Here is a 17,253-nt window from a genome sequence, read left to right on the forward strand (position 1 = left end):
GATTTCTGAGTTCGAGGCCAGCCTGGTCTACAAAGTGAGTTCTAGGACAGCCAGGGCTACACAGAGAAACCCTGTCTCGAAAAACCAAAAAAACCAAAAAAACAAAAAAACAAACAAACAAACAAAAAAAAACATTCCTATGTAAGACTTCAGTATTTACCATTATTGCTAGCTCTTGGAGATGGGAAGCCTCTGACTTGTTATTGGCTTTCTTACTATGGCTCATTTGTTCGCGTAGTCTATACATTTTAGATGCACCCTATGAGTGGTGGCCATTGTCTTAGCTGAATCTTTAAGGGTCAGCAAAAGCAAAGATTGCAACACTACCCCTGGCTTGTCTTTCCAGGGTAGGATGGGAGGCAGTATACTGTGATTCTTAGAAAATGTGTGCTACTCTTAGACCTCCATCTATATCACCCTCTCCAAGGCTCAGGGGACATCATAGAAGACAGAGCAAGAGGTAGGGGTGCTGTCAAGCACTCTTCCTCTCATGGTGTGGCCCCTGTGCTCCCGAACTCAGCAGCTGTGGTTACTTGTGAAGATTGGCTGGGTCACCATCCTGTCATGGAGTAGGAGAAAGTTCATGAGGCCCCGCCCCTTCCTGAGAGTGTGTAGGCAGTTAACAATTCCCAGAGGTGAGACACTTTCTTCACTGTTGTAAGTGGTAAGTGCAAATGCTATTGTAAATGTCCCGGACCCTTATGTGAGCAACCATAATCACACTCATTGCATCATCAAAATAAAACCACAAAGCATGACAGTAAGAGAGGGAGAACACATTGTGTAATCAGGAGGCATGGGGAGGTCAAGAGAAGGTGATGGGTAGATATGACCAATGTGCATGCATGGAAACAACACAGTGAAAGCCATTAACATGTATAATTAGCATATGCCAATGAAAATACCATACACAAGAAAGTGCATCCTATGTTCCATCCCCACTTTGACCCCTATTAGTGTAACCATGGGCCAGTGACTCTATGACTTAGAAACCATAATCCTACCTATGGAGATGCTGTGGAGGTGTAGCCCAATGGTCAGCACAGAGTTGGTGGCTTAGTTTTCTATGTAGTGTATGCTTAATAGCTGTTCCCAGGTTCTATAAATGCATGATGACAACCCTGTGTTACACAGTTGTCAATAATTTCATGGTTTGTCAAGGAAGGAGCTTAATCTATGAACACACACACACACACAGTACACAGCTAGTCATGTGTGAATATCAGTCAGACACATTTGCTTCAGTTGTGACATAAATTAGAAATGGGGATAGAAGTCATCATAAGAGCACACTTGGCTCTCCATCACTTCTGAGAAGCAGTGACAGGAGTAGGCACAGAGTCGTAGATGTTATCTTTAAGGAAATAAAAAAAAAACCTAGAGCCTAATTAGCAAGCTAGATCATTTGCCAACTATTTTGGATCATTACAATATAGCAGTAGAGAAAGTTCTTGCTGAGAGGTAAATGACCCAGATAAATTTCTTCAGTTTTTTTTTTTTTTCCAAAGGGAACATATGTTTTGCTCGTTGGCCATGCTTTTCTTGGGCATCACTGCCCACAGAGTTCGATACAGAAAAGCTACAGATCTCTGGACCCATGGCTAACATTCAGCTGTGTTCTTCATTACTTGGAAGGTAGAATGTATTCATTACTTTTCTCATTGCTCTGACAAATGTCAGGACAAGAAGCCAAAGGGAGGAGAGGTTTGTTTTGACGCAGGGTTTGGGATCACGGGCAGGTAGGCGCAGTGGAGGACGTGCTCTGCAGCTGTGGTAACAGGAGCATCCATCAGTTCTTTTGAACCTTGGTGAGTTTGTGGGGCGGGGAGCAGGGCTTGCTGTTCTGTGGCTTCCTTCAGGCTGGCATGGCAGTCCGTGGAACAGCGGTTCCTTTACTCCAATTTCTCTGTCAGTAGATCCCTCCGATTTCTCTGTCAGCAGATCCTTTTGCCCAAAGGCCCAGCTCATCCCTGCCTTCTGCACTTATAATCCACTCAACTAGACAAAACCAGCTACCACAGGGCATAGGCAAACTCCTGGGCGGGAGGAACTTATTTGCATCTGAAGGAATTTCCATCCTACACCCCTTCCTTCACTTACTGTTTTGGGTCTGTGGATGAGGGAGGGTGAAGACCAAAATGCAGCTAAAGGCTGCTGGTGACCATGCCTAACATGAAACCCATTATCAGTGATCTGACAAGATCCCACCAAATGAAAACTTCAGTGTTTGTATTCACAAAACACAAAGACTAGAATGAACAACATTTAAATAGAAAATAGTTGCAGGTTTAGTTACCTGGTTATCGTAATCTGATCCTGTGTCAATAATCTCTCCAGCATCAAACATCATGGAAGGGTCAAGGTCACTTGAATCTAAGTTTAAGAAAGACAAGGTTAGCTAATGGGGACCGTCTGTGTGTTTCTACAGAACATTTATGCATCCCTCCATCTGCCACCCTCTGTGTCTGAGCTGCTGGTAGGGGACACAGACTCTCTGGACCTGGTCCCAGCCCTCAGAAGAACAAGCCCAAGAGCAAGCTGACTTATCAACAGCAACATTCGGAAACCAGAGAGTGTGAGGTTCTAAAGCCATCTGTCTGTGAGGATCACAGTGGGATTGAGACTCTTCACAAGAAACTGATCCGGGAAGTTCAGCTAGGAGAGCAAATAGAGCGTTTAGGAGAAATGGCCTCAGAATGTTCTAAATACAAGGAGCTCCATGAGGAAGAGCAAGGAACTTCTAGAATAAGAACGGACTTTCCCATTCTCAGGTGGGACCTTTGCCTCAAGCTTGTGGGTCGCCTTAGCCTCTGTTCTAGTTTCACTTTATTTGCTATGACAAAAGGAAAGGAATTATTTGGCGTTCATTCCCAGGTCTCGCTTCACAGCCAATAAGAAAGGCAGGAGATCAGGCAGCATTCATATCCATAGTCAAGAGCAGAGAGATAAACAGAGCCTTGTCCGCCGGCTACTCACACACTTTCCCTCTTTACACAGCCCAGGGCCCAGTCCAGGAAATGATCATACTCAGGGAAGGTGTCCCACCTCAGTGGACAATTATGGCAATCCCCATGGACATACCCATAGGACAGCCACACCTAGACAGTACTTCAGTTGAATCTCTTCCTTAATGATTCTAGCTTGTGTCAAGTTGACATAATCTTTCTTCTTGGTGGTATTAGGCTACATTGGATCACTTGCCAACTAATCCCCAAGGCTTGAATTTAAGCCACTAATTCCCACCATGGCGTTCTCGTAGCATGGTTGACTTGATACCCTCACTAAACAACCCTTTCCTATGGGAGACATGCCACCTACCTAGGTACACACACCTCCCTGGCCCGGAAAGTGCTGCCCATAAAAGGTGTACGTATTCTGTGAAATAACAAACCACTTCACATTTCAATAGAACAGGGCCTTGACATAGAATCTGAACTGAAGAATGCTTAATAAAGGTAGATTTTCACATGACCAGTAAACATTGCATCCACTTCACAGAAACAGTGTAGTACCTGAAGTATGGCTTCATAGTCTTTCTAGGACTAGAGTTAAGGCGTCTTCTCACCCAGGGTTTCCACCCTCTTCCCCGCTTTCCTTCTTCCTCCTTCTCCTTTCCCTCACCCCCTTTTGGGGAGGGGGATAGACCTCACTTTTTGTTCAGGCTGGCTTTGAACTTGTGAAGCTGCAGCCTCAGGCTCTAATGGAATTGAGGTATGTGCTGCTGTAAGTGACTGCTCCGCTCTGATCATTGTTAACCCTACTTTGCCCAACTGAGGAAGTACTTGCTGTTAGACCATTGTTTGGAGTTCTATTTTCCTTTCTAGCTTTCTGAGATGGAGTTTGACTGTCCTAGGATGACCTGAGACTTGGAGCAAGTGTCTCTGTGTGATAGGGATGACAGAACCGGGAGCTTCCACTTCTCCTCTTTCTCCCCCACCCGGCTGACAACACACTTCAAGCAGGACAACCCAAACTGCCTTGCAGTGCAGTAGTGAGCTACCTGGCTGAGGGCCTGAGGGTGTGACTGTCCATTCAGCACTCTTCGACAAGGAGGGACAATAAATGCCTCCCAGTGAAGCACACTGCAGGGGCTGTGAAACATCAGGGGGAGTAACTGAGTCTAGTTCAAGCCAGGACAACTGCGGTTCCTTTCTGTGGGTGGCTTTTGTGGACAGCAGTGTTAACGATCACACAAACGTAGTCAGCTTTCATTAGTCTCCAGTGTAGATGTTGTTACTTGACTAGTCAAGTGCAGGAAGGTGTGTGGGTGGAAGTGTTTTCCTAATCTCTGACTTGCCTCTGAGTGATTCCTTCGGACTCCACAGGAGCAGAACACAAAGTCTTCCTGAACCCACAGCAGCGAGGAGTCCCTTGTCCTACTTAGTTTGTTGAATTGGAGACCATTCTTCCAATTGTCTTCAGAAAGGGCAACCTGAGGGCCCCTAAACAACCCAGCGAGCAGGAGCCACGTGCTAGCTCTCGAGACAGCAGCAAATTCATCAGAGAATAATTTTCCGTAGCATCACAATGAAAAGACTTTTGATTAAAATGAACTTCCTGCTTAGGAGGGAGAGGAGATCAACTATCCTTCCTAATCAAGGGCTTTGACAGAAATCTTCCTGTATCGCTCCGGTGGCATTTCTTGATACACTGTTGCCACTGGCAACTGTAGTGTTAATACATCTCAGACGAGAGACAAAGTGTATCACTATCAGCTCGGATGACTGAACAGTTTGTATTTTTAAAACTACTGGTTGCTCAGTTTTCTGGAAATGCCAAGGCTCAGCAAATAACCTGGGGAGACAAACACAGGCTGATGCTCCCGTTCGGGCTATCTTTCAATCAGCACACAGGTCCACGAAACAGTGGACATGATTTTCTATCTCAGAAATGACCACAGGATTCAAACATTTGATTAAAGTGGTCACATGGATTTCATCTCCCTATTTTGAGGTTTTCAGTTTACCTTCAGATTTAAAGACATCCTTTTCTTAGATAACAAAGAAAGGTCTAAGCTGAAACCACTCCCCACCCAGAACATCTGGTGTCTTTTGCTATAATGTAGGGTGGTCTTCAGTAATATTACCTTTAGGTTGTCTTCGATTTAAGTGGGAGCTGGAGACAAAGGGCTTTAAAGGGCATCAGAGTTGTCCTGAACCTTATTGTTCTTGGGAACAGTGTCATAGATGTCAACCTGAAGCTGCAGGAAGACACACTTGGCACTTGGTCTGCTGCAATTGGGGCTTCCTGAGTCCTGGAGGGTGGCTGTGAACGGGGCTTCCTGAGCCCTGGAGGGTGGCTGTGAACGGGGCTTCCTGAGCCCTGGAGGGTGGCTATGAACGGGGTTTCCTGAGCCCTGGAGGGTGGCTGTGAACGGGGGCTTCCTGAGCCCTGGAGGGTGGCTGTGAACGGGGCTTCCTGAGCCCTGGAGGGTGGCCGTGAACGGGGCTTCCTGAGCCCTGGAGGGTGGCCGTGAACGAGACTCTTCTACTTCCCTGTCTATTTCTCTTAAGGGAAGCAATACCTCCTGTTCCCAGTTCTGTTAAATTCTTAGGATTCTGTTTCAAGATAGAATATATACAGCACAAGCTAGAAATTATAGGCATTCTGTTCACAGGTGCTGAATGACTGGAGGTGAACCAAAGGACGTGTGCATTTTCCCTCCACACACGCTTTCCCTGGGCTCTCTCTGTGCACGCTCTGTAGTTCCTGTCAGTGTCCCGTCCACCCTGAGTTTGAGAATCCCACTCTTATGCTACAGGCATGGGGATGTCAGCCACACTTTGTGGCAGAACTCCTTCGAGGAGCAACACGGTATTTATCTGTATTATCCCGAGTGAGATGAGACAGGGATGGTTCTTCAGTGACTCTAGGATAGGGATGGAGAGAGGGAAGAAGGGAGAGATAGGAGATGAGTCTGGGGGAAGGAGGACAAAATACTGCCTAAGGCATGGTGTCTCCTTGTGAGTCTCCATGCTTTTTGCAGAGGCACAGCTCACATGCAGTCTTTCCAGTGGGACAGAGAACCCATTCACCCATAAATTCTTTACCCAAACCCTCGTTCTAATGGCCCTATGAGGCAGGAACTCTGTCTCCTCTTTCTAGATAAGGAAATACAAGCCCGTGGAGATAGACTGGCACACAGTGAGAGATGGGTCTGCTGAAAGTACTAATGGCTCCTCACAGGAGGGGCTCTGAGGACCGGTGCAGAGGTCATGGGCCTACAGCATAGAGGAAAAGGCAAAGGGGCCCCAAATACATCCTGGGGCTAAAGATGAGGAGCTAGTGAACATGTGAGATAGATGTCAGTGGAGGTGGGCAGCTAGAAAGGCCTTTTATACTATCTCCTGGGAGGCTCATACTGAGTCTCTCTCTGTCTCTGTCTCTGTCTCTGCCTCTCTCTCTCTCTCTCTCTCTCTCTCTCTCTCTCTCTCTCTCNCACACACACACACACACACACACACACANANAGAGAGAGAGAGAGAGAGAGAGAGAGAGAGAGAGAGAGAGAGATCCTCATCAAGTCTTGAAGACATCACTCTTAAATAGAGGCACAAAAGAGACAAAAGAGGATCTGGTCCGTTAAGATGAAGCCAAGGAGCTGGGACATTGGAAGCATATATGGAGACAGGCATTCAGTGTGACTGGAAGAAAGGTGCAAAGATCAGAGGCAGGAGCTAAGCCAATCAGAGAACTCTAAGGATAGTAGAGCTGAGGGGTGGAGGTGATGCTATATTGAGCATGGGACAGCTGAGGATTCTGGGTGTTTAGATATGCGATGGGCACTGGTACCCGGCCTGCAGACGTCACAGGAGGTGGGGCAGCTAGACTGGTGCTCTCTCAGGTTCTCAGTAACCTCTCCCAGCAGGGTTACAGACAGGCAGGAGAGCCCCAAAATGGAAGATGCGAGGTGACCGACGCTGTAAAAGCACAGAAGGGGTTGTGGATTTCCATGGCGCCCTTGAGGAATGCCAACTGATGCAGTGTTGAGAGCAGGGACATTTCTGGGTAACTCTGGAAGAGGTGAAGTGAGTTTGTACTCGTCCCAGGCTGAGGTTCCCTTCCGGACCATTGGGTGCCAGAGCCTGAGATTTTTATTTGTTTTGTTTTGGCTTCAATGAGTTCAATGAAAAGCCAGAACCTGCTGTTTTCAGAGTGGCTGATTTATCTGAATATAGTGTGAACATAAACAACACAACATCAGCCAATCAGTCAGGCAGTCAATCAATTATCAATCAATCATCTGTGTATATTGATCATCTATATAGTTATTATCTGATGTCTGTAGCAGTCTCTCATATCTCCTCTACATAATACATTATCAATCATCTACATCGATCATCTAGATATTTATATCTTTTATCTATCTATAGCTGTTTTATCTCTCATCTATCACATATTTTCTATTATATATCTCTGAATCTCTTTATCAACTATTATCTATTTATCATCTGTCAATATATCCCTCTATGTTATATCTAACTATTTTGCTGTGTAGGAAATTTAACCTAGGACCATGCACACACTAGACAAGCATTATACCATGAAACTATTTTCTCATTTCTCAAAACTTTATTTTTAAACTTAATTAACTTGTTCTCATTCTTCTGCATTGTGATTTTTATAAAGTAAAAGCCAAAAGTTCTAGGCTCTAAAGTGAAAAAAAAATTGAGGGTGATTTATACAAAATGATGAGTTCAGAAAAAAAAGGGGGTGCAGACAGACAGACGTCAGAGAGAAAGAAGCATGGAAAGTATAATTATATCAGGTAGGAGTCCTCTCTCAAGTGTCCCATAACAGTGCTCCAGGGCTGGGGGCTTAGACAAGAAAGAGAAAAATGACCACTGAGCTATGGGGTGGGATGGGTGTAGCCACCAGAGGAGGAGGATGTTCTCCCTGGGCAAAACAAGGCAGAGGTGTATAGATTAGAGGGGCCTGGGGACTGTAGCCTGCTGTAGTTGCACAAAGTATGGGGTAGGCTAGCTCTCTTTCTACTATGGAGACCTAGGTGCTGTGTCACATCACAGTGATTAAGCATTTATATCTACTATGACAAGAAAAGTGTCATCAAATGCACAGGGACAGATTTTTAGCCTTTCCCTTCTATTTAGTTTTTTTTTAATCTTTATTTTTGAGTAAGAAAGAGCAAGGCTAAGTATATGACCACTGTGTCAGAGCTTCAGCCACTGATAAAAGTCCTGGCTCATCTGGGCGTTGATCATGATGTCCTGATGTCAAGGGACGTGGAGACTTACCCGTCGGAACCTCTTTGTTTGGAAACAGCTTGCTGTCGACGGCCACACTGATGTCATGGAACACGGCGTCTTCATCTCGGTCGGCATCAAACTGGGGGAAACCAAGACAGACAAGTTTGCAACATGAGACACATAATCGAGTTGAGTCTGTTCAGTTGTGTCTGAGAGGAGCTGGGAGTTAAAGCAGCTGCATCTTTAACCAGATCTGTAGAGAGTCTTTTAATTCAGATCTCTGGCCAGGTGGGAAAGAGCAGTAGGAAGAAAATGTTCAGTCACCGTGGCTAAGAAAAGTGGGCAGCCTTTTCGTCACATATACAGCAAGTTCTACAAAGATAATTGAGGTTTACTTACGGGTTTCTGATTTAGTTTTTCTAATAAAAAGTAAAAATATATGGTTATAAACAACAGTGGTAAAGATTTCCTATCATCTATCTATCTATCTATCTATCTATCTATCTATCTATCTTCCATCCATCCATCTATTTACCATTTATTTATTGTATGTACATTGTATGTGAGTATGTCCAAGTATATATAGGCGTGCATGTATATATATGTGCATGCATGTACAGGCTGTAAGTTGATGTTTGGTGTCTAGGATTTCTTTGAAATTTTTACTGTGTGTGTGTGTGTGTGTGTGTTCATGTTTCTGGTATATTCATCTTTGTAGAAGTCAGAGGACAACTCCAGGTGTGTACTTTCATCTTCTGCTTTGTTTGAGACATGCTCTGTTACTGCACACACCAGTCTAACGGTCTCATGAGCTTTTGGCTATTCTCCAGTCTCAAGCTCTCTCTCGCCACTGTAGTGCAGGATTGCAGAAGCACACAACTGTGTCTGGCTTTATGTGGGCTCTGGAGACCAAACTCAAGTTCTCACACTTGTGAAGCAAATGCTTTCCCCACCGAGCCAGTCCTGCTCATACTCAGAGGGTCATAACTCACAGAGGTCACAGGGTAAGCTGTGTGATGCCATTTAATGAGAGGACTGAAGAGGGCAACGGGAGATTTCAAGTTGACCAAACTTCCTAGTCTGAGCACAGTGTGCGTTGTCACATGACAAACAAAGGGAAAGAGCTTTCAAAGGCTCCTGAGAAACACCCAGATTAGCAAAGAAGAGTTACAGAGGCTGGCACATTTCACAACACCTAGATTACAAAGAGAGTTTCAGGAGCAGGCACAGAACTGGGCATCATGCAAGGAGTACACAGCCATCCACATTTCCAGTGACAGAAACACATCAGTCGTTGTCTTTGTTTGACCCTGTGGTCTGGAATCAACAGGCTTCACGAATCCCCTAGGAGGGCCTTCCCCAGCCTTCCCCTCTTAGCATCAGCTATCCCAGATGTATCAGCCCCAGTGGGAAGGTCCCAACTCAATCCTCCTGCAGAAACTCACCTTTAATTAAACTTAGGGATGAGTCTGAGGGAAACAAATGGGCTGTGTTATTAGCATTGATTCAGTTTCATATGTCCCCTGAGTGCCATTCTCTAACTGTCAACTCTGGGCTCTAAAAATGGTCTCTTCTCCCTGTCTCAGACCGGGAATTTCAACCAGAACCCTTCCCCACTGCCTTCCTCCGCCACCACAGGAGGCCCCTCGGCTTCAATAGCAGCCCCTCATTGTGGAACACATCTGTGCTAGTAATCTGCCAGTGAGCCAGGGATAGGCAGATCCTGGGGTTTGCTGGCCAGCCTCAGAAATAAAAATAAGACCGCGGTGGGTGAGCGGGAAAGCACTGGCTGCTCTTCAGAATGACCTGGCTTTGATCTCCAGCACCCACATGACACCTCAAAACCACCTGTAATTCCAGTCCCAGGCGGTCCTTTTTTGGCCTCCACATTCACAGCCCTTGTGTGACAGGCTGCTTAGTGTTCTTATTTTGTAACTTTTCTGTTCTGTGAGTAAAAGTGGTTAAAGTCTTAACTGTAATACTTTAAAGACTCACAGTGCTTGCAGTGAAGTCAGCAGACAGCAGTGGTGAGTCAGGGGCTGATGGAATCACTTTGCAGGAAAGAGTCACACCTACACAAAGTGGTGGTGGGTGGGGCGGGCAGGGACAGTCTGTCTGAGGCACAGCATCCCCGTGTTTTTATTTGGATTCCTGTAGCTCAGCTCTGTGGACTCAAGCTCTGTAGAACTGATTCTCTCTTCATAAAAGGAATTAGGACAAGATGTGAAAGAAGACTGGATTATGACGGATTCTGTGCAGAGGGATGGGAGTAGGGCACTGAGAAGCCATGGAGAGCAGAATCAAAGGCTCATTGTCTCCACCTTATCTTACATGGAATTCAGATGCCAAGTCAACAGGTTTGTTAGGAAAAGTCACCAGAGTAGATTCCCGACAAGCCTGTTAGGATGTTTATGAAATGCCTTAAGAAAAGAAACTGCTTTTAAGTTGACGCTGGAACAATGTAACTGGGACTTTGGTCCGTTTTGTGATTGGAATCTAAGAAGAAGACACTGAAGATAACCCTGGTCAGCCTTGTAGCATTAGTCCAGAGAACTGTGTAAATAGCCTTTATTGAGCAACACATCGCTGGGAAATACTTCACTGTGATGGCTGTTGGCTGTGTATTTTAGCCACTCAATCTCCACAACATCTTTTGGACATATTTCCATCCGTGTGCACCCCTGCCACGGGCATGTGTACAGGAACACCTCACATACACAAAGGATTCAAAGGAGCCCTGGTCTGGGGACGTCACTCCCTAGTGAGTGCTTGTGAGTACACGTGAAACTGTGGGTTCATCCCCAGCGCTGCCAAAACAGCCAACCACTCAGACAAAACAAAAACAAGAGCCAGGTTTCAAGGGGTTAAATAACCCTTCTAAGATAGTGGCGGAGAGAGGGGCTGAGCACAAGTGTGGCCACACCAAAGTGTGAGCTCTGTAGGCTGCCAGTGCTGTGAGGCTGAGCTCCGCCTGGCAGGGCAGTGGGAAGTATTAAATGTTCACTGCAGTTGCTCACATCTGTAACCCCAGTACTTGGGGGCGGGGTCAGGCAGGAGGAAAGGAAGTTTGAGGCCAGTCTGGGCCACATAGCAAGACTGTCTCTAAGAACAAAAACACTTCCCTCCTCTCCCATTAAAAAAAAAAAATGATGCGCCTCCCCCTCCCTATCTCTCTTTCCTCTCCCCTCTCCCCTCCCCCCTCTGTGTACAGGCACACATGTGCCAGAGAACAGCACATTTGGAGGTCAGAGGACAGCTCACCTTCCACCCTGTTGAACTAGAGTCTCTTTCTAGAGTTTTTCTCTGCTGCTCCGTGTATGCCAGACTACCCACGAGCTTCAGGAAAATTCTTTGCCCTCCACCCATCTCTTTGTAGGATGTCAGGGACTATAGATGTGAGCCACCGTATTGGGATCTTGGGGGCTCCAGTGATCAGGCTCAAGTTGTCAGGCTGGTGAAGCAAGTGACTTTACCCATCACTCTCTGCCCCCGTTATTCACTGAGTGCATTCTGTATGACAGATTCTGTACCAGGTTATAATGACACAAGGAAGAAAGATCTGATCCATGTTGGCTTTGTCCTTGTTAAAGCACAAGACAACTAAAACACTTTTGGAGAACCTGGTAAAGAAAGGTTTAAGGAGACAGTGGAGAAGAGGTTGTGCTCTCTGGGGCCTGAGAACTGTACTGAGCCCTTACTTAGCGCCAGTCAGACGCCAACCGCCAAACTGAACTGAGCAGAAAGCTAACTTATTTACATCCTTTTCCCTTGTGTTTTCCTATCCCCTCTTTTTTCCTGGCATTCTTGCAACCTGAAGCCTTCAAACACTATAAAATTGTTAGATAAATATTTGAGCCTTTGTCACAAAAGTTTGCAAACTAAAGAAGCTGTAGCCTTAGAAGCCAAAATTTGACTTTATGTGAGAGTGGTTCCTTTCCTAACTGCAGGCTCTGTTATATTCCATGTTCCCAAGGTCTGAAAAGCACCATGGAAGTCTGAAACAGACCACACACACACACACACACACACACACACACACACACACACACACACACACACACACATATACACACACTCACACACATACTTGTGTGCACACACTCACACACACACTCACACACACTCACACACACACTTGCACACACACTCGCACACTCACACTCACATACACACACTCTCACACATGCACACTCACACACATACTCGTGTGCGCACACACACACTTGCACACCCACTTGCACACCCACACACACTCACACACACACTCACATACACTCACACACATGCACACAGTTGAAGCCACGAGATGTTTGACTGGGGCTAATTTCAGCCCTAGAAGATGGATGATCACACTCAATCTTTTTTCTTGTTGTTATTTTCCCTCTCCTTCATTATTGATTTTTTTTCTTAGTTGAGATACTCCATCTCATCGTCATTATCATCATCACCACCACCACCACCATCATCGGTGCTAGGGACGGAGCCAGTGGCTGGCACACACTAGTCAAGCAATCACCCACCAGGCTATTCCCACAGTCCTTTCCTCCCTTCCTCTCCTTCCTCCCCTCCCCTTTCCTCTCCTTTCCTGGCATCTTCCAGCACTGGGATCACTTGCCAGTACAAATAAATGTTTCTGTCTTCTTGACTAGCTTTGATGGCCAAATATGCTCAGTTCATAACTATGTGGAAGAGTCAATGGAAATCAAGTAGATCAGCTTAAAAAATTGTAAGCTATGGGAAATGTGTCTGACAGGAATACAGGGCCAGCTGATGAAAGGCGTCAGTAATACATAGGAAAAGGAGTCAGGTTTTCAGTCAATGCATAGTTGTTACCACTAAGAGATTCCCCCTTCTTGAAAATCCTTACAAACAGCATTTAGCATTTATGGAAGCGTTTTGTTGGAACAGTGAATAATCAAACAGCCAGAGAAGGAGCTTGCTCATGTTCTCCCACATTGGATGAATCTGTAAGTATTAAACTGGGATGTATTCCAATTGGGGTTCATGAATGGACAATGGCGACACCTTTGCCTTCATGGATATTAAGGTCAGTGATGAATTACTTATAATGGAGATCATTTTCTAGAGTTCAGCGTGAGAAGGGCTGAGACGGAGTGTGCTTCTGTGATACCGGGGCCAAGAGACAATAGTAGAGTCGGGAGGATATGGTCAGAGGCTGCCAGGTGTCAGTGTGCTTTGTACAGGCAAGAGTAGCAAACTGAAGAAGGGCCTTCCAGGGACTGGGAATAGCGAGAGATGGAATGGAGATTTGAATGCAAGTGGAGGGTGCCTCTGGATTATTCATTGTCTTTCTTCTTGAAGGTATTCCAGGCTTTCTTTGGATTGGGATAGTAGCTTCCTGCTGTCCCTGAGACCTCTGGCTGTGTATTTGAAGTGAATGAGTACCAAGGATATGCACAAGAATGGGACTGCGTGTTGAACCATCCCTGCATCCCTGGGATGAAGCCTATTTAATCAGGATGAATGATCATTTTGATGTGTTCTTGGATTCCGTTTGTGAGAATTTTATTGAATAATCAATATTCATAAGGGAAATTGGTCTGAAGTTCTCTTTCTTTGTTGGGTCTTTGTGTGGTTTAGATATCAGAGTAATTGTGGCTTCATAGAATGAATTGGGTAGAGTACCTTCTGTTTCTATTTTGTGAAATAGTTTGAGGAGTATTGGTATTAGGTCTTCTTTGAAGGTCTGGTAGAACTCTACACTAAATCCATCTGGTCCTGTTTTTTTTTTTTTTTTTTGGTTGGGAGACTATTAATGACTGTTTCTATTTCTTTAGGGGATATGGGACTGTTTAGATTATAAATCTGATCCTGATTTAACTTTGGTACCTGTTGTCTGTCTAGAAAATTGTCCATTTCATCCAGGTTTTCCAGTTTTGTTGAGTATAGGCTTTTGTAGTAGGATCTGATGATTTTTTTGGATTTCCTCAATTTCTTTTGTTATGTCTCCCTTTTCATTTCTGATTTTGTTAATTAGGATACTGTCTCTGTGCCCTCTAGTTAGTCCGGCTAAGGGTTTATCTTTTGATTTTCTCAAAGAACCAGCTCCTGGTTTGGTTGATTCTTTGTATAGTTCTTTTTGTTTCCACTTGGTTGAGAAAGAGCTAGAGAGAGTACCCAAGGAGCTGAAGGGGTTTGCAGCCCCATAGGAGGAACAACAATATGAACTAACCAGCACCTCCAGAGTTCCTTGGAACTAAACCACCAACCAAAGAAAACACATGGTGGGACTCATGCCTCTAGCTGCATATGTAGCAGAGGATGGCCCCCGGTAATCAGTGGGAGGAGAGGCCCTTGGTTCTGTGAAGGCTCTGTGCCCCAGTGTGAGGGAATGCCTGGACCAGGAAGTGGGAGCGGATGGGTTGGTGAGTTGGGGGAGAGGGGAAGGGATAGGGGATTTTCTGAGGGGAAACCAGGAAAGGGGATAACATTTGAAATGTAAATAAAGAAAATATCAAATTAAAAAAGAAAAAAAAAAAGAGTGGGACGGCAGAGCTCGGCTAGGTAATGAGCTCTTATTATTTATTAAGCTTTACTCCAGCCAGGTAATCAATCTGTTTTGCAATTGTAAGCAATCACTGCAGAGCATCCCCGTGGAGTTCTAGAGCAACATGAAGTATTAATCACCACAAGAAACAGTCAGCCTAGAAAGTAAGTTCTTTTGAAGCTGACAGACCCAATGGAGAAAGCAGATGGGACTAGAATTTAGGTTCTCCTCTCTACAATTCTTCTGTTCTTAAAAACTACGTTGTTTTAGCTCTGGGAAGAGCCAAACCATATTCTTAATTATCTTGTATTCCTTCCTATTTTTAGCTTAAGGGTTATGGCCAACTTCTGAGCTCTTTCAGTTCCCACCCTAGCCTCTTCCTTGGATACTCTCCCCAGCTCTAGTACTCTGTGCTGTTAGTATCAGCCCCCTTCTCATTAAAAACAAGCAGGCTGATCTCAGAACAATGAACTTCTCAGCAAGATGGCCCAGTGATAGGAAGTAACTACAGCATAGAGAGTTGTTTAAATGTACTCACTGACTCTTCGGCTAATTGAGCAATTTTGACGCCCAAGTTTCAGGGAAAAATCATAAATACATGAGGAGGAGTCGAAGTCCGAGAACAGGGAAACCAGCTTGTAACGATGGAGTGAAGAAATGGACTTTACAATCCTGTGGATGCTTCTTCGGCTAAGATCTCACATGAATGTGAATGACTCGGCCAGCAGGGTTAATTACGTTCTTGGTCTGCTAACAGGGGCCTGTGGCCCAAGGGTTGCATGTGGCTAGAACGGCTATGAATGAGGCTCAAAATTTTTGTAGGTGACAATGTTAAATACCAACATCAGAGGTATTGTGTGAGGTGTGTGTGAGGTGTGTGTGAGGGCGGCAGGTCTAGAGACTGGTTGCTGTCTAAAAGGTCATCTATCATCCAGCCAACTACACGCTCAGCTGATTTACCACGTGTGGGGTAAGACTGGTCTATGGAGGGTCAGGGGATATGGCATGTCTTTTCAGCCAGTGAGTGGTTGATTTGAGAACAGAAGGGGAGTGAGACATCGTGTCCTGAAGAAGAAAACCGTGGGGAGCACCTGTGTGATGCTTTTGAGATCAGCCTTCACCCTGCCCAGGTTACTATATATTGGGTAATGTAATGGCTGTCAGGCTATGCCTAGCCTTGGGCTACTCCATTTTACAATCAGCATTTGGTACCATGTTGAGTGCAGATACAGAGGCAGGAAGGCTCATTTCCTTCCTTGCTGTGCATATAAACACCAGTTTGCCCGGTACCACCAGAGGCACAGACGGATAACTAACTAAAGGACCATTATAAACTCTTCAAAGTCCATTGGGGAAACATATGGACATATGGGTGTATTCAAATTACATCTGGAAAACCAAGCTCACAACTTATTAAGACCAACACAGGATGCATCACCCTCACCAGGACCCTACAAAGAGAGGAGGATGCTAAATCCTAAGATGCTGAAGGCTATCACTGAGCACCTAGAGTGCATTAGGAGACCCAGGACTAACAGAGCACACCTAACTGTCCCTGGGGGCTTCAGCTCAGCTGTGCTCCATTGTTGATATAGTCTACTTTAATTGCCATCTGTCTGTCCATATATCTGCTTGGACTCTATTCTATATATTATCCCTGTGGCCTCCATCATCCCTCATTTAGCTTTTTTAGTTTGGCTCAGATCTGTGAACCTGGGGCTTGGCTCTACACTCCAGGCTCCAGTAAAGAAAGTAGCAGGGATCTAACAATGTTTATTAATTTCCTAATTATTGCAGAAGTTACTCTCTTTGCATCTATATCAGCTGTCTTCTGCCTGCAGTGAGGCTCTGAACTCCTTAAACACTACTGTGGCTTCTTTAACCTTTTGTAGCTATTCTTTCACACGCACACACATACATGCACACACACTTGTGAACACACAGGCAAACACATTTCTTGTGTGTTATGCAATGTGTGATCTGAGATCTGAGAGTTAACATCAGTAATTAAGATTGTAACAGAGAACCCGTGTTTGCCAATGGCTGATATCAAGGGAAATTGGGAACTACCTAGTCAACTGTAGTCAGATGACATTGCTGTTAATTTATTATTTAACAAATTCTGACAGTTTAGAGACATAGCTATGTTGTATGATTCTGTGCACACTCACTGAATCCTGGCTCTGTCTTCTGCAGCTGTTTGACTTGGCTAACTGCAGTTAATTTTCTGTTAAGTGGGCCTCAGTCTGTACTTTCTCAGATAAGCCTGAGCCCCTGTGTACTGGCTGGCTCTGTGTGTCAACTTGACACAAGCTGGAGTTATCACAGAGAAAGGAGCCTCCCTTGAGGAAATGCCTCCATGAGAGATCCAGCTGTGGGGCACTTTCTCAATTAGTGATCAAGGGTGGTGTATTAGGGTTCTCTAGAGTCACAGAACTTACGGACATGTTCTATATAGTAAAGGAATTTATTGATGACTTACAGTCTGCAGTCCAAATCCCAACAATGGTTCAGTAGTAGCTGTGAATGGAAGTCCAA

The 17,253-nt window shown here is 45.1% G+C and overlaps 1 protein-coding gene across 3 annotated transcripts in view; it reads right to left on the bottom strand.

The window, feature by feature from the left end:
- The window catches only part of Ak5 (adenylate kinase 5), a 197,991-nt gene that overhangs the window by 63,524 nt on the left and 117,214 nt on the right, over positions 1–17,253 (bottom strand). For all 3 annotated transcript variants that reach the window (XM_021196469.2, XM_029538109.1, XM_029538110.1), the window contains exons 7-8: positions 8,256–8,346; positions 2,297–2,373 (exon numbers count right to left, since the gene is read on the bottom strand). In XM_021196469.2, coding sequence (XP_021052128.1) covers positions 2,297–2,373; positions 8,256–8,346 — 168 coding nt within the window. The remainder of the gene's footprint in view (positions 1–2,296; positions 2,374–8,255; positions 8,347–17,253) is intronic.

The sequence above is a fragment of the Mus pahari genome, chromosome 4, assembly GCF_900095145.1.
Source record: "Mus pahari chromosome 4, PAHARI_EIJ_v1.1, whole genome shotgun sequence".
Lineage (NCBI taxonomy): Eukaryota > Metazoa > Chordata > Mammalia > Rodentia > Muridae > Mus > Mus pahari.